The sequence below is a fragment of the Leiobunum rupestre genome, chromosome 7 (assembly GCF_980474605.1).
Source record: "Leiobunum rupestre chromosome 7, qqLeiRupe1.1.hap1, whole genome shotgun sequence".
In the NCBI taxonomy this organism is placed as follows: domain Eukaryota; kingdom Metazoa; phylum Arthropoda; class Arachnida; order Opiliones; family Sclerosomatidae; genus Leiobunum; species Leiobunum rupestre.
In genome coordinates this window covers 16,865,263-16,889,369 of record NC_143390.1, presented here as the reverse complement: position 1 = coordinate 16,889,369, position 24,107 = coordinate 16,865,263, and the positions used below count along the sequence as shown (strand labels likewise).

At 34.5% G+C, this 24,107-nt stretch overlaps 2 protein-coding genes across 6 annotated transcripts; one reads left to right on the top strand and one right to left on the bottom strand.

The window, feature by feature from the left end:
* The first annotated feature begins 916 nt into the window (after positions 1 to 916).
* Positions 917 to 5,970, top strand: LOC149934911 (CYFIP-related Rac1 interactor B). Of its 3 annotated transcripts, XM_090181361.1 has the most exons (8): positions 917 to 1,304; positions 1,585 to 1,706; positions 1,801 to 1,908; positions 1,988 to 2,215; positions 2,291 to 2,502; positions 2,560 to 2,762; positions 2,831 to 3,028; positions 3,545 to 5,970. In XM_090181361.1, exons 2-8 carry the CDS (start codon positions 1,646 to 1,648, stop codon positions 3,606 to 3,608), a joined length of 1,074 nt encoding a protein of 357 aa, XP_090037487.1. In that variant the 5' UTR covers positions 917 to 1,304; positions 1,585 to 1,645; the 3' UTR covers positions 3,609 to 5,970. The 3 variants fall into 3 exon arrangements, with proteins under 3 accessions (XP_090037487.1, XP_090037488.1, XP_090037489.1); XM_090181362.1 differs by lacking the exon at positions 1,585 to 1,706 and having other exon boundaries at positions 1,745 to 1,908; XM_090181363.1 differs by lacking the exon at positions 1,585 to 1,706 and having other exon boundaries at positions 1,730 to 1,908.
* Positions 5,971 to 7,200: 1,230 nt separating this feature from the next.
* On the bottom strand, positions 7,201 to 7,662 carry LOC149934910 (dolichyl-diphosphooligosaccharide--protein glycosyltransferase subunit 4). 3 transcript variants are annotated; one of them, XM_090153906.1, is made up of 3 exons: positions 7,652 to 7,662; positions 7,391 to 7,512; positions 7,201 to 7,330 (listed from the first exon to the last, which is right to left on the bottom strand). In XM_090153906.1, exon 2 carries the CDS (start codon positions 7,509 to 7,511, stop codon positions 7,398 to 7,400), a length of 114 nt encoding a protein of 37 aa, XP_090010032.1. In that variant the 5' UTR covers position 7,512; positions 7,652 to 7,662; the 3' UTR covers positions 7,201 to 7,330; positions 7,391 to 7,397. The 3 variants fall into 3 exon arrangements, with proteins under 3 accessions (XP_090010032.1, XP_090010034.1, XP_090010033.1); XM_090153908.1 differs by having other exon boundaries at positions 7,201 to 7,326; XM_090153907.1 differs by lacking the exon at positions 7,652 to 7,662 and adding an exon at positions 7,593 to 7,610.
* Positions 7,663 to 24,107: the final 16,445 nt, after the last annotated feature.

Here is a 24,107-nt window from a genome sequence, read left to right as displayed (position 1 = left end):
TAAATTTAATCTCAGAATTCTAGGTAGGGCACTTCGAATTCCCCCCCCCCCCCTGGTTACGGCCCTGCAAATACCCGAGGTTATATTCCCTTACAGCAACGACGTTTATTTTTGAAGAATCAGGGTAGAGCCGATCAGGATGGCTCAAGTTGTCCATTTTAAACTGCTCTTGATGGCCTCAGGAACGTTCTATAACTTCTATTTCTACTTGGAAGGTCAATCAATAGATATATTTAAACCGCAACCACGGATCAAATTTATTCATAACAAATTTGAAAGTCCATTCAGCTTCTTGGAAAATAGAACAAAAAACCGTTTAGATAATGATGCAAATGCCTTTATCGATTTACCGAAGCTATAAATTTTCACGCTTCTCCCAATCCCGACATTCTCTAGTGTTTGGAGAGAGAGGGGGGGGGGGTATATAGCACTTTTGTTATTCATTAATTTATCTTCTTTTGACGCTTGTGACGGCCGTTATTGAAAATCAGTTTTTCCCTCGCTTTTTCCTCCATTTCTTATCCTATTACGCTTGAATGTGTACTCAGTAAATGTATACCACAATTTTGCGTCTACTTCCTACTATACGAAGAATTATCTTAATATAAAATATCGGAATGATTGATAGATGTTGAGAGGGTCTACATTTTAACCCCCAAAACAGCGAATTAGAGTTGCACCATGTTGCGCGACTACCGCCTCTGATTTCATCCAATCGATCGGGTTGAACTCCTGATATTTAGCGCCATGCCGAGATGCATCTTTCATTTTTTTGTTGTTTGAATATTGTTAAATATTGTATTATTATTAAATAGTTTTTCAAATTTTCTTGTTTTCAATTTAATCGTTTATTTCGAATTTTTTAATTTCAACGATTTTTATTGTTTAGAATAATTTATTGTATGATTTTTATAACTCTTTAGGTGCGACCCCCAAATTATTTTACGCTTGACTTGCGCGCTCTTCCATGGCGCTGCCAACAAGCCATTTCTCTGGTCATTTCCTGTGACAGAAGGAAAAATTCGCGGAATCCACCCTTCGTTTCATATTTCGATTAATATTTATTTATGGAATGAAAGTTTATTTATTACGAAAAATCAAATACGGAAATTGTATTTGTTTAAGATAGTGAATATGGGTGAGAGAAAGTCGAGAACTTCGAGGTCTGAATATTTATCCGAATTTTAAAGAACTAATTTTTAATGAAACCTAAGACTTGGGCGTGTAATCCCAAGATTTATCAGTAAGAAAGGCGTTTATTTTTCAAGTCTCCAACAGCGAAAACTCACCAGAGAAGCTACTAGGTATTTATTTATAACCTGTTCACCGCCTTATGGTTTTATAAGTCTATTTTTAACTTCAAACCAACCGTTTCCTCTCTCTCTTTTGAAGTCTTTTCCAATTTTTGATGTAGCCTAGGTTAGTGTACTTACTAGAATGATAAGAACGTAGGTTTATTAAGCTAGACACTAAGCATTAGCCGGCAGTTTTTAATCTGATATGTGACTAATGAAATGAAATTGCATGTTTGTTTGTTTCTTAACCATCTGTAACTAACCAGCGTTTGATAAATTGTTTGAAAAGGATCTTTCACCGGTGTTTTGGTGTGAGGTAGTCGCGAATATTTGGTGGCTTCCCAGGGCTTATGGGAACTCAGCCCTGTTGCTCTGTTGCTGCTCATACTAAAGGAGCTCTAGCCGTAGCAAGTATGAAATATTAAATTTAATAGGCGTTTTGTTTCTAGGCAGTAGTGTGTTAATGAGCGAAAGGGAAAAAATATGGAATGTTTATCAATTCAAGGTACCACCCCAGCTGGAAGCTGCGGACATTGTTGTACTATGGGAAACCTTTTGAGGCTGCTTAGCCGAGATGAAAATCCCAAATACGATGTGTTTTTAGATTTTGAAGGTATATTAATATAAATTAATTATTAATAATAATAGTACGAAGGATGAGTTAAAATAAAGATTAAAAACTAATCATTTAGATGCTCAACCTTCGGAATCAGAGAAAGAAACTTACGCCACTGTAGAAGATGTATTGCAACAATCAAAAAGAGTGCTACAAGATTTACAAACTTATAAAGGTGCTGGAAATGAAATTCGGGAGGCTATCGCAAAACCACGAAGTGAAGCGCACCAAATTAGAGCCTGGGAAGCAGTTTGTCCACTAGTATCCAAATTGAAATATTTTTACGAGTTTTCCCAGAGACTAGGTATTATTTTTCTTGTAAATTTAAATATTTATATAAAAATTCCCAAATTCAACAAATCATTTTAAATGTGAGCAGAAGACGCTGTGCCTAGAATTTTATGGGAGTTGTGTTCTGGCCCTTTATCACCGACGCAACATCTGGAAACTCAACAGGCATTAGTTAAGCAATTCGCGGAAATATTAGATTTTGTGCTCAAGTTTGATGACATGAAAATGACCAACCCAGCCATTCAGAATGATTTTAGCTATTACAGACGAACAGTCAGTCGCCTGCGATTAGCTAATCAAGTAAGCGAAATTTTGTCCCAATTTTCAATATCTTTACTAATAATCATTTAATTTAAGGACCCTGTAGAGGAAGAGCTAGAAGTCCCGAACGAGTTAGCCAACAGAATGTCTCTTTTTTACGCCCACGCCACTCCTATGTTGAAAGTATTGAGTGATGCGACTACCCATTTTGTTTCCGAGAATAAAGACCTGCCAATTGAAAATACGACAGAAACATTGGGAACTATGGCCAAAGTTTGTCAAAGAATGGTTGAAAATCCGTAAGAAATGTTTATTTTACGATATACTTATTTAAATCGCAGATGTCTAAATTTGTTTTCATTTGCAGTGGATTTTGCGCTCGTTTTAAAAATGAAGAAACTATATTGTTTGTTTTAAGAGTTATGGTTGGAGTTATCATATTGTACGACCACGTGCACCCAGTTGGAGCTTTCGCAAAAAATTCTCACATAGATGTGAAAGGTTCTATCAAAGTACTAAAAGATCAGCCACCCAACGTTGTTGAGGGGCTGCTCAATGCCTTAAGGTAATTAAAATTTAAGCCTAGGGATGCACCGATATGGGTACAGCCGATATATCTGCTATTAACAAAGTTATCTATCATAACAGTAGTGTACATGATAATATCATTTTAAAAAATGGTTCAGTACACTGTCATACCATTTTATTCTAATTTTTCATGGAAAAAAGTTTGCGAGAGCATATCCAAATATGTTTCTTTCCATTTTCCGTGATACATATTTTCTATCACAAAACGAATATCGTTGTTTATTGGTTTACATTCATAACCCCCTGTCTCAAAAAAGGTCTGATCTAGCTTCTGAAGTCTGGCGTAAAATGAAATATTATCATAAGTAAATCAAGAATTTTCTTATTTTTAAATGTTTTTCTGAAAATGTTTAATATCGGTATTGGCCAATTTCAGCTTCGCTTAAGCTGATTTTGGTCAATACCGATATTAGAAAAATAGGCCCATATATCGGTGCATCCCTATTTAAGCCTAACTAATTCTAATGCCTAATTAAAATTTAATGACATTCAGGTACACAACGAGACACCTCAATGACGAAACAACACCGAAACATATTAAAGCCCTGCTAGCTTAATGTGTACTTTGGTCACTGCCATATCTCTCTATCTATTACGTCAATTTGCGCCGACCGTAAATGTCGAAAACGTATGGAAATATTACTAAGTATAAAAGAAAACTTAAAAAAACTGTGAAAAGTGAAAAAAATATATATTAAAAAAAGGCGTGTTTTGTTGGAACAATTGGAATGATACTACTTTTGAAAAAGCAAAAGTTTCTGCGTGATATTTTGTGAAAATGTGACTCTTTGAAGACAAAAGATAAAGAAACTGAACTGTATAGTACCTTCCCTCCTCTCGCGAAACAAAAGTGTAAATGTGTATTATCCTCACCATTTCTTTCGTTTCGACGTATTCCGTGCTCGTATTTTTGCTCAAAAGGAAAAATGTTTAAAAAAAATATATATTTATTGTGATCATGTTTAAATATTGCCTCGAAAGCTTCCAATTTTATCAAAGTTTTTTCCTATGTTAAGCGCTCAAAAGGAAATTAATTTTAAATTAGTGGTATTAACTCTGCCTGAAAATTGCTACTTAGGTTTTTGAATTTTGCATTTCAAGCGTTTTAAGAAAGTCAAATGTTTCTTTAAGCACACTACCAAAGCATTTTATCACGCCTGAATTATGCAAAAGGCGAGTTGTTTGACAAATACACTCGTTGGTGTAGCACAAAAATAATATCAAAAAGAGTTGCGTTTAGTTTTAATTATTTTGATCTGTGGTGATGGTAAACTTATAAATTTTCAAAACTAGTCCGTCACCTTGCAATTATAAAACTACAAAAATTCCAAAATTTGCCTCGGAATTATTGTGGCTGACTAGTTTTATTATATTTGCACTATTTTTAAGTTTATTAAATGCCAAAAGATCAAAAATTCCTAAATTAGGTGTAAAATTTAGATATTCCCGGTTATACTTGGGGACCATTACTTTTTTAAACCTAACAAGGTTCACAAAAATTAATTTACTCGCGAGAAAGCCAGTACAGCTTTATATATATTAACCAAATACTAGTTAATTTTATTTAATTTTTCTTAAACATGTACTTGCGCAGCAGTCTTTAATCATGTGTTTGTGCGTTTAATTTACGTAAAACCAAGTCAGATGTTTACTCTCTCAACCTGGTTGAGCTTATTTTTAATCATATTTATCACTGCGCAAGTGTTACTCTTTAATTGAGTCATCGAAATAATTATAATCATTATACAAGTGAATTTACTCATGAAATGTAACATTTTACCAAAGGTGCATTCATTTAGGGTGCCTAATAATGAAATATTCATGTTCTTTTCACAAAATGTTTTAACTTTTAAGTTTGATAACTAATGGAAGGGAACGTTGGGAACGACTTAAAATAACATTCGGCCCATCATATTGTATGAATATGAAACAACTGCCTTGCTAGTTTTTTACATTGTTTTTAAGAAGCAATTATTTTGAAGATTCTTGAACGCGGCGCACAGCGATACAACTTAGTTGTTAAGATATTTAAACAAATGTTTCTCTGGTGTTGTTACGAAATGGCCCACAATGTTCAACAGTAATTCCCCATAAAAGACGATGCAAAAGTAGACCAAAGAGTCAAATTCCCTATATATTGGAATGTTATTTCGTGTATAGTATTTTGATGACTGTGTTATTCATTTAAAAGAAAAGGACAACGTAGGATATACGCAAAATATATATCATCCCTTGATAGGGACATTTAAATAACTAAAAAAAACCTTGTTAACTTTATTATTTTTACATAATGTATAGACACGATTAAGTTTGTAGAGCTTAAATTATTGAAGGAAAGTTTAAAAAAAGCGGTTAATTTTTTTAATCTAAATATAAGTGGCACCAAATTTTAAAGGGTAATTTAATTGAAAATTTATTGGGTGAGATTTTTCTTTTGGTATAATAATAGCCATGGCATTAAGTTTCCTAGTTCATTATTTACTTTGACATTTATTTAAAAATTTATTAGACCAACTTACTTTGAAAATTTAATTGTATTATTTTAAAATTAAGTTTAAAAATATGTGGAAGACCTTAAATCAACATTATGACCCACAAAAAGTTTGGATATTTTGTAAGATTTTTGAAATATCATTGTATTATTTATCAAGATATAGACCTACTCGCACTCCCAGCGAAACACTTTTTTTTTTTATTTAAGACCGTGTTTTTCTCGCAACTTCCAAAAACGTCTAAAATATATTAAAATGTTCAATTTGTTTTCTTAATAGTTTAAAATCTGTTTTTTTTTTGTAATATGTTTCTCCTTACATAAGTTATTCTTAATTCCCCCCTCAAAGTAGTAATCAATTTTCCATCTTTAAACTGACATAAGTGGTTGTTGAATTTTACAATATGTTGATTTCTAGTCTTTACAATGTAGATTACTGTATATAAATATATACAATATTAACATTGCATTTCAAATTAATTGTTTTTTTTTATTTCCTAACACTAACCGCGCTTTTTACAGTTTATATTTGGTGCCTTTAAATATTGAAAGCGAAAAACTGCGTATGCGCAGGTTTGCGCCCCTGATTTTTGTTTTAGCAGACGATTTTAATGCGCGCTACAATCATATTAGACAAAGCGCTATTGTTTCGAATGGTATGCAGATACTTTTATTGTAGATTATTATCTAGCCATTCGATTGTTTAAAATGTATGTATTTTTTTATGAAGATTGTAATTAGAATGGCAATTTTTTCTCTTTTAGTTAGGGCATTATGAAGGAAATTCGGATTGCCATGACGTTTGATCATTTGATGTATCAATGTTACTTCTCAAAATCATTCAAAAAGCTCAAATCTTGACAATCATGTTGATTTGATTTCAATATGCATATGGAATACTGTTGAAAAATCATGCCATCTCGCATCATTCTAAGGATTACGGAGCTAACTGCAATGTTCAAATGCAAACAAGACAAAAGAATAATTCCAACACTACTCGTAATTGGAAATATTATGGCCTGTCAAGTTCTGAAAGCAGCAGCGGAGAATGATCTTCTTTTACATACATACAATATCCTGGAAAGGGTGAGTTAATTTTGTTTTGTAGAAAAGTATTAAATATAATGCCATTAATGAGTGAATATTGGGTGTAATTTTTTTTGTGACATAGATTCCCCTCAAAATCGTAATAAAAAAGAATAAATTTGTATTTGGTTACCATCTTCGAGTCTATAACTCAACTTGCATGTATCGATGCTCAAACAAATGCCTGTCCTCATTTTAAGAGTCTTTTTGAGCAGATGTTCAATAAATAATTATATTGTTATGAATTTGACTGATTTCAAGTTTCGTTTAGCCCCTAAAAATACAGCTGTATTATGCGGTTATAAAAGCAGATAAAAATAAATTTGGTCCAATATAGTAGTGCTATTATTACAGGATGTAAATGAATTTGAAGATCAATTCATTAAAGTTTATGAAAGCCTTTTATACCCACTGCAGATGTGACATATATAAACCAAATTTAGTTTATTTGAGAATCGGAGGTTTGTAACTATAACAATATAATAATTTTTGGGCAAATTTTATGCTCTTCAGAAGAGGGTATTTAGCATGTTATTTAAACCTTATCCTATAAATTACTTTGTATATAGAAATAACGTTTTAATGAACATATTTAATAATTAAATTTTGAAGAAAAGGCTGTACAAAATATATTTTTAACATTTTGCTGAAGATGTGGAGTTGTGATATTTATGATGGTGCATGTTGTCTTCACCCTGCTACCTAAAATAAATGAACTATTTAGACGCGGATTACATTAAATACTGATTACAAGTATATTACCACAATTTTAATCCAATTTTCTGGGATTATTGACTGACACATAATGGTATAGAACCACTAATAGGAATAGCGTTACGCCTAGCACATTGGCGAAGATAGCCAACTGAACATCCGAAACCATTCTGAAAAAGTTAGAAGTACCAAGGCTTATAATAGTATATTGGTAACAGACTATTGAGACAATGAAAAAATAAAAGCATACATAAACACGTAATTTGCTTTATATTATCAAAGTAGACAATTGTTATAAACGAAACGTACTTGGCTTTGAGTTAAATATTTATTGTTATAACGTTACGTGGCACTCCGCAATAAAATGCACTGAAAGCGTAGTAAAGTAAATAGTGCTGACGAGAGGAGAACCGGCGTATTAAACTAACGTAGCGACATCACACAAAATAATCAGCAAAATTTTAAAAATAAATAAATAAATAGTAGTGCGCGGCCTAAAACACTTAAAATGAAATATAAAAAAAAATCATTTATTAAACTTGAAAACTTAGAAAATTTTTACCGCAAGAATTAATTAGTTTAAGATTCGACTCAAGATGGCGATAGCGCATCTCGGGTTTAGTGGTTATAATACATTTTTCCCAGATGGCGAAAGCATCGCTAAATCGTATGAAACTTTATTATAATAGAAGTAAATAAAATACTTTTTGTGAGAGTTATCCAATATTGCTAAAGATATTCGCTTAGAACTTTATTTTACCGTTGAAAGAGTTTCTATTTTCAAATAAGCCTTGGCTGATCATTCTCGGGCATCACTACCTGACACTTCCAAAGACTAGTAACAGCGCAAAAAGGGTTTTCAGTCCTTAATCCGCGTAATGACTTATATGTTCATTGGCGAAATAGGATAAATCATTTGCTTATCGCGGTCGCTATTTAAAATATCCACAGTAAATCACCCACGCTTAAATGATAATTATCAGGGCCATCATAGCCTTTCTTGGACATTCCTAGATCTGTACATCGATTACAGGCTTATGAAACCTCGGAGCAACAAACTCAAGGAGAACGCAGCTAGTCTTTAAACACGCTAACGCAGTGTTGTGTACAAATTTCATTGGACGAACCTTTACGGGTGGGGGGAGAGACAATTTCCGAATTTTCCTCTTCCGACGGCAGAAGGCGCTAAAGCGTCTAACCAATGAAAAATGTACACGAGTAAATGCACGAGTTTTGACGGGTTGCGTTCTCCTTGGGTGGGGTGTTGTGTTTGTTGCTCCGATATGAAACTTAGTACAGCCTTTGATCAAGGTATAATCAGTTATATCACTTTAGTATAGTATAACGGTTGGGTGGCGGAGGGGTTAGCACTTACGCCTCGCAGCAAGAGGAGCCGGATTCGATCCCAACTTGTGGCACTGGGTGAAAACTCGGAACTACTCCTTCCGCGTTGAGTTTGCAAGTTCTCTGCCCACTGGTTTAAACGCACTCTCGCAAGCTCAAAATTAGTGTTAGCGTCGAGTTCGGGACTACTTATTTCCTTTCAATTTTTTCCATTAGATAGAAGCGGCAATGAGAGTAGCGGAGGTTTCTTTAACTATGCTGTACAGCCAAAGGTTGCGGAGAGAGGATTTTCAGCCCCCTGGAGTGACTGATTTCTAACTCTTTGGGGCATATAGTTCATTCCTTCCCACATATACTTTTATTCTAAGGTTCGACTTTCGCAATAAAGATTGAAGTGAGATTGGAATAGCTCGTAGCACGCGTCGCGATAGACTCCATCGCCATCTCTTTTTCATCAAACAACTAAAAGCTACCTATGTGAGAAAATTCAGCTGGCGAGAGTGCGTTTAAGGGGTTTTCCCCCGATCTCTTCGGTTTTCCCTTCCATAAAAACTTGTGGGGGTTAACGCTGTTGGCTCGCGTGGCACGAAGGGTTGGCCACCACCCTCCTACGCATTGTAACCCGGCTACCTGAGTTAATGGCTTTAAAAGTCGCCAGATGACTTGGGCCTAAGGTGGTGCCGTGGGTATTAGCCTAGCTGATTATTATTATTACTATTATTATACAGCGATTACCTGGAGTGATCATGACTTCGGATTTGAAATTTTAACATTCCTTCAGATTTCAAAAATTTCAAAATACCAAAATTTTTGCGGAGAAAATACGTACTTTGCAAATTTGTAAAGATAGCATTATATTGCTAGCGAATCTAGGACTTGAAGAGGCTGCAAACAGGCAATGGGCGCGTTAAAAGGAAAGGAAGGTTTTTCGATCGTGTACCGGTACATAATGTTTATGGGAGCCGCTCGTAGGTGACTGTCCGGGTCCCCTTTTTATGGAGATATTTATCAGATCTCCCTCCCCGTCGCCCCATTATATTGGACGGTGGCAAGTCTACTTCGCAACGCCGTTGGAGGCGATGGTTAAGATAGTTATCGTCGATGGGTAGAGTCGGGTTTCGGTCGCTAGTTGCCCTGTCGGCGACTTCACTTTCACCCCGTTGGGCTTGTTCATTGATGGGAGGAAATTTCCCACGGCCCGCTCGAATCCATCCTGACGGCCTGTCGTTCTCTACGCTATCTCGCAGCTGCCGTTCGGTGTAAAGTTTCTATTCACTCTCATTCATTGCGTATTTCCAAATCTTTCGGTTCGCGTACGAACTCGCCTCGCTCGAATATTAACGACAAACTGGGTGGTCGAAGAATTTTTTGGCAATAGAAAAGACCCTAACCTATGAACTTTGGCAAAAACCTCGACCCGAGGGGGTACTAGTCACCACATCTACTATATTTTATCATTTTTCCTATATTTTCAATGTGTTCCTATTTTTTACTATATTTGTGGGATTTTCGAGCTTTAACTGTTGCAATTATGTCTTTTGATATCAAACTCTACCAAGTTGGAGATAATTTAAGAAATATTAGAAATTAACGCTCGCTCAACCAATTATTATACCAAATTGCCTATAAAAATCATGGATTTTCACTTTGAAACCTATATTTTCCTTTATTTTGCAAAATAATATCTCTGAGAAAATCCTATCAATCCACTACTAATTTCCTATGGTACAGAAACTACAGATTATTTATTATCGAAAAAAAAACCGGGATTTCACGTGATTACAAATTACTAAAATGACTACCGTTTCTTCTAGAACCTATGAACTAAATTCGGTACTTGTTTAAAGATCAAACAGTGGCGTAGACAAGGGGGGGGGGTTCCGGGTCTACCTTTGACTGTACTAAATTTCCACCCCATCTCGACCCCCTCTTAACATTAACTTACTAGGAATTTCTGGCTTCGCCACTGAGATCAAATATATATATTTTATTTATTTAAGACCAGGAATCGAGCCTATGAAATCAATTTGAAATATGTCAGTTCAAAATAATTATTCCAGACTTGGAAAATTATTAGCAGTTTGGACTAGAAATTTGTGTTGCTTAACTAAATTCTCGTGTTGAGAGCTGTCAACTTCTATTTGGACCGCGAAAACATCCGGTCCCCATATGTTTCTCACTGCGAAAAATGTGCGAGAAACCACTTTTTTGGAGGAAACCTATTTCCGAATTTCTACCATTCCCGCTGTGCCCCCATCCGAAGTTTCCTCGGCACTGGAGACAAAGGCGGGGAAAAGGTAAAGTCGGTACTCCCGTATTTGTACATCGATAGTCGAGTGAAGTGAACGGAAAGTGGTTATGGCTGTGGTGGATGTCTTGGGTAGATTCGCTCTCCCTCTGCCTAATTTCTAGCGTGACTACCGGGTCCCGACAGACCCCGTTATTATTATTAGAGAGGGCCATTCTCTTCTCCGGGAATCCGCCCTGCGTGCGCCTATTAAACTAATGGCTAGGTACACCCCCCTCCCTCGAATGCGTATGGTCAGTTCGGCGGGGTAGATATTAGTATCACGTACTGCGAAGATATTCCAAATAGCTGATCTGTAGAGGAATTCGTGAAAACATTTGGAAACTAACGAAACATATAAAGTTTCCATTTGGAGGAATTCAGAGACTCGAAGCTGTATGTTCTATGAATCTTTAAAATGAATAACATACTAAAGCAGGGTTGTCTCGCGTCAGGGAACAGTCAGGGAATTTAAAAATAGGTCTAAAAAGTCAGGGAATTAGATTTTATCTTTATCCAGGGTTGCCACGCGTTTGGGACCAATCAGGGAATTTAAAAATAAGTCTAAAAAGTCAAGGAAATTAGATTTTACCTTTATCCAGGGTTGCCATACGTCAGGGACCAGTCAGGGAATTTAAAAATAAGTCTAAAAAGTCAAGGAAATTAGATTTTACCTTTATCCAGGGTTGCCATACGTCAGGGGCCAGTCAGGGAATTTAAAAATAAGTCTAAAAAGTCAGGGAATTAGATTTTATCTTTATCCAGGGTTTCCACGCGTCAGGGACCAGTCAGGGAATTTAAAAAAGGTCTGAAACGTCAAGGAATTAGATTTTATCTTTATCTAGGGTTGCCACGCGTCAGGGACCAGTCAGGGAGTTTAAAAATAGATCTAAAAAGTCCGGGAATTAAATTTTATCTTTATCCAGGGTTGTCACGCGTCAGGGACCAGTCAGGGAATTTAAAAAAAGGTCTTAAACGTCAGGGAATTATATTTTATCTTTATCCAGGGTTGCCACGCGTAAGGGACCAGTCAGGGAATTTAAAAATAGGTCTAAAACGTCAGGGAATTAAATTTTATCTTTATCCAGGGTTGCCATACGTCAGGGACCAGTCAGGGAATTTACAAATAGGTCTATAAAGTCAGGGAATTAAATTTTATCTTTATCCAGGGTTGTCACGCGTCAGGGAACAGGCAGGCAATTTACAAATATTTCTATAAAGTCAGGGAATTAAATGTTATCTTTATCCAGGGTTTTCACGCGTCAGGGACCAGGCAGGGAATTTAAAAATGGGTCTAAAAAGTCAGGGAATTCAGTAAAGGTAATTTTACTCTAAATCTGTAGCAAATTCTGTTATTATTATTATTATTTAGTTCCATGAAAGGTTTTTTAATGTTGAAATAACTAAAATATAAGTTGATTAAATTTATTAACTTCTGATAAATGTAAGAGCTAAGAATTGTCTAATTTTGGTCTTATAAGTCATTGAAAATCTTTAAAAATGGTCAGGGAAAACCGGGAATTGGACTATTGAAATATTGTGGCAACCCTGCGACTACAAATTTTAAAAAAAATCTATAAATATTTTAAGCTTTTTGGTGTGGTCACATACAATTAATTAATGAATGCATTTTATTACTCAACACCTTTTAAATGAATCCCTTTTTTAACAGAGAGGAACGTATTTACATTTAAAGAATAAAATACAATAATAAAATAAACTGAAACTGAAACAAGCCAATCTCCACCCCAACCGACAAATAACAATATTATTGTTGCTTATACGAAATTGACCAGGGTGTAGATGCTTTTACAGAGCTTAACGCCAATTGTGTTATATTTTTAAATACCTAAAATCTTAAATTATTAACTTCTGATAAAAGTAAAATAAAAACTGTTGTCTAATTTTAGCCTTAAAAAGTCAGTGTAAAAAAATTAAAATGGTCAGTGTAAAAAAACTTAAAATGGTCTGTGTAAAAAAACTTAAAATGGTCAGTGTAAAAAAAACTTAAAATGTTCAGGGAATTCGAATCTGAAAATATTGTGGCAACCCTGTATAGGCTTCAATAATAATAATAATAATAATAAAAATCAGCTAGGCTTATACCTAAGGAACCACTGTAGGCCCAAGTCAGCGACTTTTAATGCCTTTAAATGAAGTGGCCGGGTTTCAATGCGTAGGAGGGTGGTGGTGAGCTCTTGATACCACGCTAGTTCCCTACACTAACTATTACCGTTAACCTCAACAAAATTTAACGGAAAGTTAAATACAGTAGACATCCCAATCGTGTTTTCTGGACCTTTGACCAAGGCTGCCAGCGTTGCGTAAATTTCCATGGTCTCGGCAAGAGCTGTGACCATGGTGGAGCAGGTTTCTCATCACGGTCGCGAAGGATTTTTAAAGATTCTCAGGGTTTAAATTTTAGAAAAGTCTCCTGAATTAATTAATTATTGGCATTAAAAGTCGATAGATGACTTGGGTATTAGATAAACTGATTATCATTATTTTTTTCTGATTTGTGTTAGTTTTTGACATTTATCGTTAGGATAAATACGATCCCCCTAAATAGTTCACGAGATCCCTAAATAGTTCACGATCCCCCTAAATAGTTCACGATCCCCCTTAATAGTTCACGATCCCCCTTAATAGTTCACGATCCGCAAATAATTCTTTAAGTTTCGGGTTTGACGTCAATTCGATGTCACTCAGCACACAACTACCAGTTACTATTTCGACGAACTTACTTATGGAATATAATAATACACTTTTGGTTGTAACGCTAACGTCTTTCCGGTTACATTGGTGATCATAAATTATGACCAAAAATATTTTATCACTGACTTTACCCTCTCTCCTAGTCTAATATTTATTATCAGCTAAACCAGGACGGCTAGAAAAGATAATCTCGAGCGTGGTTCTCTTCGCGTCAAATTTGTCGCTTTCGTCGAAGACGAGATGGCGCTCGCGATCGAGCCGAATGACTTGCACAGTCGTTGTACGCACGCGCGGCTCGTTTTATCGCTCGCCGGGGAAGTGAAATGGCGCGAGGGAGTGTCACGGAGCCCCAGCGGCACCACTGGCACCACTGGCACCGAGATGGAGACTGTAGTGGGCCAGCGCTGCCCCTCGGCGGACCCCATCCCCGGAGATGCCCGCTCAATCACATCTAAAAAGACTGCCGATATAAAAGGCTTTCTCTCCCGAATACGTCTCTAATTGGCAGCGAGACGCTAAACCACGCGTGCAACCTTCGTATATTCTTTTGTCTACTGAAGGGAGGGCTTGCCCGCTCGCCTTGTAGCTTTTATTTTTATGCCGGTTCACGGACTGAACCGGAGCAGCCCCTCGTTCCCTGCCTCGCCGCCAGAGGGGGAGATCTCTCTCGAAAGAACCCCCCGCGGCTTTTTGCTCCTATTTCTACCGCGTATCGAATTTCTAAGCCATATTTCGTACAGTTTTTACTTCCATGTTGTATTTGTACGTGTCTACCGTTGGAAAACGTGCATTTAACATTGCTTTTTTGAGGATCTATAAATTTCATTCTTTTTTCGTGCTCTCCCAGTTGTAGACTTTGTCTGGAAAAATTTCGTATTTGAGATTTAAAGTTTTACCCCTGGTGGCTGACTTTTCCCAGTGCCCGTTTTACGACTATTTTCGGGTTTCTAGGATTGCCGGCTTCATTTATTGTCGTTTTGGGCTTGATTTCTGATCTGTAATTTTAACTGACTTCTCAAAGCTGTAGAGTGATTTCTCGCGTCTTTTCTTCTTTCTAGTTATGTGTAACAATTGTTCTGGGATTTTCAATGATTTTTCAAAATTGTTCTGGGATTTTCAATGATTTATCAAAATCGTTCTGGGATTTTCAATGATTTATCAAAATCGTTCTGGGATTTTCAATGATTTATCAAAATTGTTCTGGGATTTTCAATGATTTATCAAAATTGTTCTGGGATTTTCAATGATTTGTCAAAATTGTTCTGGGATTTTCAATGATTTATCAAAATCGTTCTGGGATTTTCAATGATTTATCAAAATCGTTCTGGGATTTTCAATGATTTATCAAAATCGTTCTGGGATTTTCAATGATTTATCAAAATCGTTCTGGGATTTTCAATGATTTATCAAAATTGTTCTGGGATTTTCAATGATTTATCAAAATTGTTCTGGGATTTTCAATGATTTGTCAAAATTGTTCTGGGATTTTCAATGATTTATCAAAATCGTTCTGGGATTTTCAATGATTTTTCAAAATTGTTCTGGGATTTTCAATGATTTATCAAAATCGTTCTGGGATTTTCAATGATTTATCAAAATCGTTCTGGGATTTTCAATGATTTATCAAAATTGTTCTGGGATTTTCAATGATTTATCAAAATTGTTCTGGGATTTTCAATGATTTTTCAAAATTGTTCTGGGATTTTCAATGATTTATCAAAATCGTTCTGGGATTTTCAATGATTTATCAAAATTGTTCTGGGATTTTCAATGATTTATCAAAATTGTTCTGGGATTTTCAATGATTTATCAAAATCGTTCTGGGATTTTCAATGATTTATCAAAATTGTTCTGGGATTTTCAATGATTTATCAAAATTGTTCTGGGATTTTCAATGATTTTTCAAAATCGTTCTGGGATTTTCAATGATTTATCAAAATTGTTCTGGGATTTTCAATGATTTTTCAAAATTGTTCTGGGATTTTCAATGATTTATCAAAATCGTTCTGGGATTTTCAATGATTTTTCAAAATTGTTCTGGGATTTTCAATGATTTATCAAAATCGTTCTGGGATTTTCAATGATTTTTCAAAATTGTTCTGGGATTTTCAATGATTTATCAAAATCGTTCTGGGATTTTCAATGATTTATCAAAATCGTTCTGGGATTTTCAATGATTTATCAAAATTGTTCTGGGATTTTCAATGATTTATCAAAATTGTTCTGGGATTTTCAATGATTTATCAAAATCGTTCTGGGATTTTCAATGATTTATCAAAATTGTTCTGGGATTTTCAATGATTTATCAAAATTGTTCTGGGATTTTCAATGATTTTTCAAAATTGTTCTGGGATTTTCAATGATTTATCAAAATCGTTCTGGGATTTTCAATGATTTATCAAAATTGTTCTGGGATTTTCAATGATTTATCAAAATTGTTCTGGGATTTTCAATGATTTATCAAAATCGTTCTGGGATTTTCAATGATTTATCAAAATTGTTCTGGGATTTTCAATGATTTATCAAAATTGTTCTGGGATTTTCAATGATTTATCAAAATCGTTCTGGGATTTTCAATGATTTATCAAAATTGTTCTGGGATTTTCAATGATTTATCAAAATTGTTCTGGGATTTTCAATGATTTTTCAAAATTGTTCTGGGATTTTCAATGATTTATCAAAATCGTTCTGGGATTTTCAATGATTTATCAAAATCGTTCTGGGATTTTCAATGATTTTTCAAAATTGTTCTGGGATTTTCAATGATTTATCAAAATCGTTCTGGGATTTTCAATGATTTATCAAAATCGTTCTGGGATTTTCAATGATTTATCAAAATTGTTCTGGGATTTTCAATGATTTATCAAAATTGTTCTGGGATTTTCAATGATTTTTCAAAATTGTTCTGGGATTTTCAATGATTTATCAAAATCGTTCTGGGATTTTCAATGATTTTTCAAAATTGTTCTGGGATTTTCAATGATTTATCAAAATCGTTCTGGGATTTTCAATGATTTATCAAAATCGTTCTGGGATTTTCAATGATTTATCAAAATTGTTCTGGGATTTTCAATGATTTTTCAAAATTGTTCTGGGATTTTCAATGATTTATCAAAATCGTTCTGGGATTTTCAATGATTTATCAAAATCGTTCTGGGATTTTCAATGATTTATCAAAATCGTTCTGGGATTTTCAATGATTTATCAAAATCGTTCTGGGATTTTCAATGATTTATCAAAATTGTTCTGGGATTTTCAATGATTTATCAAAATCGTTCTGGGATTTTCAATGATTTATCAAAATCGTTCTGGGATTTTCAATGATTTATCAAAATCGTTCTGGGATTTTTAGTGATTTCTGACAGTTGTTCTGGGATTTTCAATGATTTATCAACATTGTTCGGGTATTTTAATTGATTTGTCAAAATTGTTCCAGATGGTATTTTAAGTTATTTATTACAATTGTTCTGAGATTTTCAGTTATTTCAACGATTTCTCCCAATTGTTTCGTTATGTTCAACGATTTCTCCCAATTGTTCCGTTATGTACAACGATTTATCCCAATTGTTCCGTTATGTACAACGATTTATCCCAATTGTTCCGTTATGTTCAACGATTTCTCCCAATTGTTCCGTTATGTTCAACGATTTCTCCCAATTGTTCCGTTATGTTCAACGATTTCTCCCAATTGTTCCGTTATGTTCAACGATTTATCCCAATTGTTCCGTTATGTTCAACGATTTCTCCCAATTGTTCCGTTATGTTCAACGATTTCTCCCAATTGTTCCGTTATGTTCAACGATTTCTCCCAATTGTTCCGTTATGTTCAACGATTTCTCCCAATTGTTCCGTTATGTTCAACGATTTCTCCCAATTGTTCCGTTATGTTCAACGATTTCTCCCAATTGTTCCGTTATGTTCAACGATTTCTCCCAATTGTTCCGTTATGTTCAACGATTTCTCCCAATTGTTCCGTTATGTTCAACGATTTCTCCCAATTGTTCCGTTATGTTCAACGATTTCTCCCAATTGTTCCGTTATGTTCAACGATTTCTCCCAATTGTTCCGTTATGTTCAACGATTTCTCCCAATTGTTCCGTTATGTTCAACGATTTCTCCCAATTGTTCCGTTATGTTCAACGATTTCTCCCAATTGTTCCGTTATGTTCAACGATTTCTCCCAATTGTTCCGTTAAGTTCAACGATTTCTCCCAATTGTTCCGTTAAGTTCAACGATTTCTCCCAATTGTTCCGTTATGTTCAACGATTTATCCCAATTTTCAACGATTTCTCCAAATTATTCTGTGATGTTGAACGATATCTCCAAATTTTTCGGTGATGTTGAACGATTTTTCCCAATTTTCAACGATAGCTCAAATTATTCCGTGATTTTCAACGATGTATACCAATGTTCAACGATTTCTCCAAATAATTCCATGATGTTCAACGATATCTCCAAATAATTCCATGATGTTCAACGATATCTCCAACTTATTCTGTGTAGGCGCCCTAAATATAATAATTCATCTACTGAAGTAATAAAAATATTAGTCACGCAATGATAACTCATCCGTTGATAAGCTAGAAACGCGAAACTACATTCTACCGCAAATTTCCGTTTCGGAAATACTCTCGGCTTGGGTCAGAAGACGCGCATATTTGAAGATAGCCTGATTCATAAATTGGGGTATTGACTTTCGCCAATAAACCGAGAAGTTTCTGCCAACTCACGTTGCTATCGCTTTCGGAGAAATCATTCTGACAGTTAAATATAAAAGTAAGGCCGTAAGTAACGTAATAAGGCGTAAGTATGACGCGTAGGATTCTGCCGACGCTAATTTATTTAAAGCGCAGGGTGACCAGACTTCCTATATTTCCTATATTTTCCTATATTTTTAATGCCTTCCTATAATTTCCTTTATTCTTACCTATTTTCCTATAATTTCTCGGTCTTTTGAAAATGAAAGAACTTTTTTGTACGTATCATCATCTACTGTAAATACTGCCATTTTCGAACAAAATCTTGAAATATACGAGCCTTGTAAATCCGCTAAGTGATCCAATAATGCAAAAAAGCAGTGTACAAAACATTATCAATATTCTAGGTGATTCGAGTCGAAGTATACCGATATGCAACAATTACCTTATTATGTTCCCCATATTTTTCTTAGCCTATTTAGTTTTCTATAATTCGCCTATTTTATATTTAGCCTATTTAATTTCCTATATTTTCCTAAAATTCACCTATTTAGTTTCCTATAATTCGCCCCCAAAATTCCTATTTTTCCTATAAAATTTTCAAATCTTTTCCCTGGTCACCCTGAAAGCGAAGGGCCCGACTTTTGCCAATTTTGCGTATGGGATTCTGAATCTCAAAGTTATTTCAGAAATCAGAAACTGATTTTGAGATTTCATAGCGCATTTTTCGTGTTGATTTTTTGTTCGTTTTAGGCTGATTTCGAAATTTTGTAACTGATTTTCGCCTAGATTTCAAGATTTAAAAAATAATTTTTCTCTAGAGTGTACGGTACGGTTTAAAAGGGATTATCATCTTCAATATATAGTTTTAGTCAGCGATAGAGGTCGAGGATGGTTAACTTTTATTCAATAGATAAAGCTCTCAAATTTATTCATAAAACGTTTTGATCAAGTAATTTATTTCTGTATTTTCCGATTAATTTTTGATAAATTTGTAAAATTAATCGGAAAAACGACGTTTTTTTCGATAAAAAGCTCAAATTTTACGATAAATACATGTTTTTTTAATCATTTTCCGAAATATTAACCGGTAAATTTCTTTGTTTACATTTTTTTCCCGAAAAAAACAATTTAAACGTGGATAATGATTAACCGTCCCCGACCTCTAGTCAACGAATTTTACATTTCTGCGCTAGTTACGTTAAGAACAATCGTTTTAATAGTCGATTTTTAAATCCCTTTAATGATAGCGTGTAGCTACAATGGCCATATAAAGCATTACGTGGTCAAGGACTGAGAACTCAACGCAAGTTGTAGTAGCTGTTACCATAAGTTAATGATACCTGTATGTAGACAAATGGCTATGCTGTCTATGGCGGATATGCTTGTCCAAATTGACCTATGTCTCTCCGTACTGCGTAACAAAGTAGCCTTAACATAGACTTGGAACTGCCGAAGCTGACGTTTCTTCAATCCCGTTTGGTGCAAGGCTAGCTTGAACTTCCCCAAAAGAGATAAATTTCGGTATTCCCTTAGAAAATTCGTTCCCCCCGCAGAGGCCAAAGAACGTTTTTTTGCTATTGGTATATTTCTCTGCCCAATATAGTTTCATTCTCGACCGCACAGCGGCGCTGGGTCCGAGATATTTTTCAAAACTTTCATTTTCGTGGGAATCGGAGAGACAATATTTGACATCACATTTTCTGGACAAAGATTCCACCTTGAAAGGGCTTATTTGTCTACTTAGAGGTATCATTAACTTATGCTGTTACTAGTAACGGTGCTTGAGAAATCACCCATTTGAAATAATGACCGGGTTGCCACGGTACTTGGAAAACCTGGAATTCCTGGAAAAGTTAGGGAATTTGAATATGGGTATAAAAATCAGGGAATTTCAAAAATTAGTCTCAAAGTCAGCGAATTTAACTTCGGGTGCAAATAGGAAACTTTTAATAAAATATATTTTAAAAATACAAAATCTTGGCACCAAAATAAGTCAGGGAAAATCTCAGAAGATGGTCAGGGAAAACCTGGAAAAGTCAGGGAATTTGATTGTGAAAAAACTGTGGCAACCCTGCCAATGGAGGTAAGTTTTTCGGAAGTAATTTGCCGGAAGGGGGGGGGGGGGAGTAATGGCTTCGTTACAAAACCGTCTATGGGTAAAAGTTCACTTAATTCGAATCTAGGGTACGGAGTTCTATATTATCGTTGCTGTGATATACTATCATTATCAGCAATCGTTCATACTTACATTTATTACGTTACTTATGTTAAAACTAAGAAATGGTTCTTCCAGTCCAGACAAATTTATGTAGGAAAGACATCCCAACTATCTCCAAACTGCTAACAGATGTTAAAACACCACTCTTGTTTCGTCTAAGATAAGACATTTTTTCTTCCCATTCCTCCAGTATACCCCGTCCTTATAACAGCGCGGTGTCACTCACACACAGTGCGGAAGTTTCAATAGTTTTTTCTCCACCAGGAGGGGTACCCGGAGGGGGGCTACTGAATACGTAAAAAATATCAAAATTTCTAGGATCGTTGGAATAACTTATTTTCGTTTTTGCGTAACTAAAGTCGCGCCGTTTTTTTTTTTAAAGTCACGAAACCGGAAGTCGTCTTAAAGGGGGACCATTTTTTTTAGGTTATTTTTTTGTAGGGTAGGAATATTTCAGGCGGTGGTAAACACCATTTTCACCGGGGCTGCAGGCAGGGTGGTGTGTTTTTTTTTCTTCTCTCGCTCCATCCCAACTCGTGATCTTTTGACCCCGGCATCTCTACTCCCTTTTTCCGTGCTTTATACGAGGAACCTTGAACGCAATAACAAGTCCTCGGGGGTCGTTACGCCCATTTTATGCCCCCCGCACCCTTCCCCCCACCACTTTGCAATTTCGACAGTACCACGGTCCATTTAAGTCTTGTTCGTTTTACACACAAACTAGCAAACCAAATGATTCATAATCAAATTACAATTTGGCTAAATTGTAATTTGGTTTGACGGGAATTTGTGAAATAAGTGTCCAGGGTTGGCACTTTTTTAATTTTTTTAAATAAAAATCAAATCAATCGATTTTTTAATAAAAATTAAAAAATCGATTTATAAAAATCAGATTTTTTAATGTAATTGTATTTATTGATTTTTTACAATTATAGAGTTGCCAGACGTCTAGGAAATCAGGGAATTAAAAAATGGGCCTAAAAAGTCAGGGTATTTTAAGAATTTGTAAAAAAGTCAGGGAATTAAATTTTATCTTGACACTTTTTGAAAGTAATTTTAGTCTAGATCTATGATTATAATTTATTTCCATGAAATTTTGGCTAATTTTTTTCAACATTGCAATAACATTTTTACTGAAATATAAGTCCATTTTAATTTATTAATTTCTGATTAAAGTAAAATATAAAATAAACATTTTGGCCTTATAAGTCCGGGAAAATCTCTTAAAATGATCAGGGAAAACACGGAATAGTAAGGGAAATTGAATCTAAAAATTTTGTGGCAACCCTGAAATAATGGCTCTTTTCCTGTATAATTAACGGATATTTTAATTTTAACGGTTAGCTAATCTTAAAATCTTAATTAAATTAAATTACTATTTAATATTTTAGTTTCCTCAGATTTTCCGTATTTTAATTTTTAAATCACCTATTTTTGGTCATTTTTTATTCCTCCATTGAAATATATTGCGTGATTTAAATCAATGATTTAAAAAAATCACTTGATTTAAATCATGATTTAATGAGTGTCCTTATATGAAACGTCCACCTTCGCCGGCTCGAGGCACTCTATAATGGAAGCAAATTTCCGACCAAATTGCTCAACGTTTTTCGCTTGTATTACTCCGCTTCCGGATGTAAAGTTGTAAACTTAAAATATTACACTCTGTAGGAATATTTACTGATATAAAAACTAGATTTTCCGGATGTAATAGTTTTAGAAAGTCATTGTATGACGTATTCAGAGCTGGGCTACTTTACTGTCGGAACGTATTTCGAAAATTCAGCGGGAGCCGGTGCACGTACATATTGAAAGCGAATAACATTAATCACTAATAAACCGGTGCACGGATTTCTTACAAGGAAACAAACATTTCTTGCGGAGATCTTAAAAGTTCGATTTTAATGTTTTTACTTAATACTAGATGGCGGTAGGGCATTTGTTGCCAAAAAAACTATTTTAAACGATATTTAATATAAAAATCTATATAAACAAAAGTTGTATTGATTGTCCAGAAGTTTCTTGGCAACAACAACCATTTTTTTACATTTAAATAACTAATTTTAAAAGAAATCTTTTGGTATATTTCTCAATTTGAAATAACTGATTTTTAAAGAAATCGTTTGATATAATACGAAATTTTAAGTAACTGATTTTTAAATAATAGTTTAGGATAGATTGCAATTTTAAATCAATGATTTTTAAAGATATCGTTTGATATAATTCGCAATTTTAAATCAATGATTTTTAAAAATATCGTTTGGTATAATTCGCAATTTTAAATCAACGATTTTCAACGAAATCGTTTGGTATAATTCGCAATTTTAAATCAATGATTTTTAAAGAAATCGTTTGATATAATTCGCAATTTTAAATCAATGATTTTCAAAGAAATCGTTTGATATAATTCGCAATTTTAAATCAATGATTTTTGAAGAAATCGTTTGATATAATTCGCAATTTTAAATCAATGATTTTCAAAGAAATCGTTTGATATAATTCGCAATTTTAAATCAATGATTTTTGAAGAAATCGTTTGGTATAAATCGCAATTTTAAATAACTAATTTTTAAAGAAATTGTTTGGTATAAATCGTAATTTTAAATCTGATTTTTGAAGAAATCGTTTGATATAACTGATTTTTAAATAATAGTTTAGGATAGATTGCAATTTTAAATCAATGATTTTCAAAGAAATCGTTTGAATTTCAATCGTGATTTAAATCAATTCAATTTAAGATAACACTGCCATCTGGTAAGAGTTCTGGTATTTAATAGTGTACTTCTAATGGCGCTAGCCCCGAGAAAGGATCTCATCCCTTGTCAAATTCGTATCAGTCTATTGGAATAAAAGTTCTTGTAGCAAAATGTGAGCGCGCCTTGCCTTTTGACAACAACAACCCGAAGTTCCCTTCTCCGTATTTCGCAGTCCCGACCTTGTCTGTCTGCCGTTCCTTACCTGGGAATATTTATTCCGTTTTTCACGGAGGGTTTTATTCTATTTTCTCTCCTTGAATTGGGAGATCCTCCCCGTGGTACCCCCATAATTTCTTGTCAACGGAGCTCAAGGATGACATTATTACAATCATTTATTCCAGTATAGCCACCGTGTTTTCAAGGTCCAAATGCTGAACGATATTTGGGAGTGATCAATAAGGGTGCCCTTTATTTACCGATTTTTAAAAAAAAATCCCGAGCAAGTTGATATTGTTCATAATCGTGTGTTTCGAACGCCAAGGTTGGCAGCCCGCGTTTACCTTGCCACTTCAGTTTTCCCGCATCTTCTTTCTTGATTGCTGTTTCTAGAGCCGTTAATTTTCCGGAGAAATAAAATGCGGAAAATTTTACGAATTTCAGAAAATTTACCACAAATCGGAAAAATAAAAATTTGTAACAATAATTACTTTTTAAGGGTTTTAAATGTTTTTAACTTTTTATCGATATAAAATGTCTAATATCAGTTAGCATACTACTAAACATTAATAGTGTTACATTGTTAAT

Excerpts from the sequence above, each read along its gene's own strand:
- LOC149934911 (XM_090181361.1), top strand. The coding sequence starts at position 1,646 with ATGGGAACTCAGCCCTGTTGCTCTGTTGCTGCTCATACTAAAGGAGCT. Across the intron at positions 2,216-2,290 it reads CGAGTTTTCCCAGAGACTAG|AAGACGCTGTGCCTAGAATT; the intron begins GTATTATTTTTC and ends AAATGTGAGCAG. Across the intron at positions 3,029-3,544 it reads GGGCTGCTCAATGCCTTAAG|GTACACAACGAGACACCTCA; the intron begins GTAATTAAAATT and ends AATGACATTCAG.
- LOC149934910 (XM_090153906.1), bottom strand. The coding sequence starts at position 7,511 with ATGGTTTCGGATGTTCAGTTGGCTATCTTCGCCAATGTGCTAGGCGTA.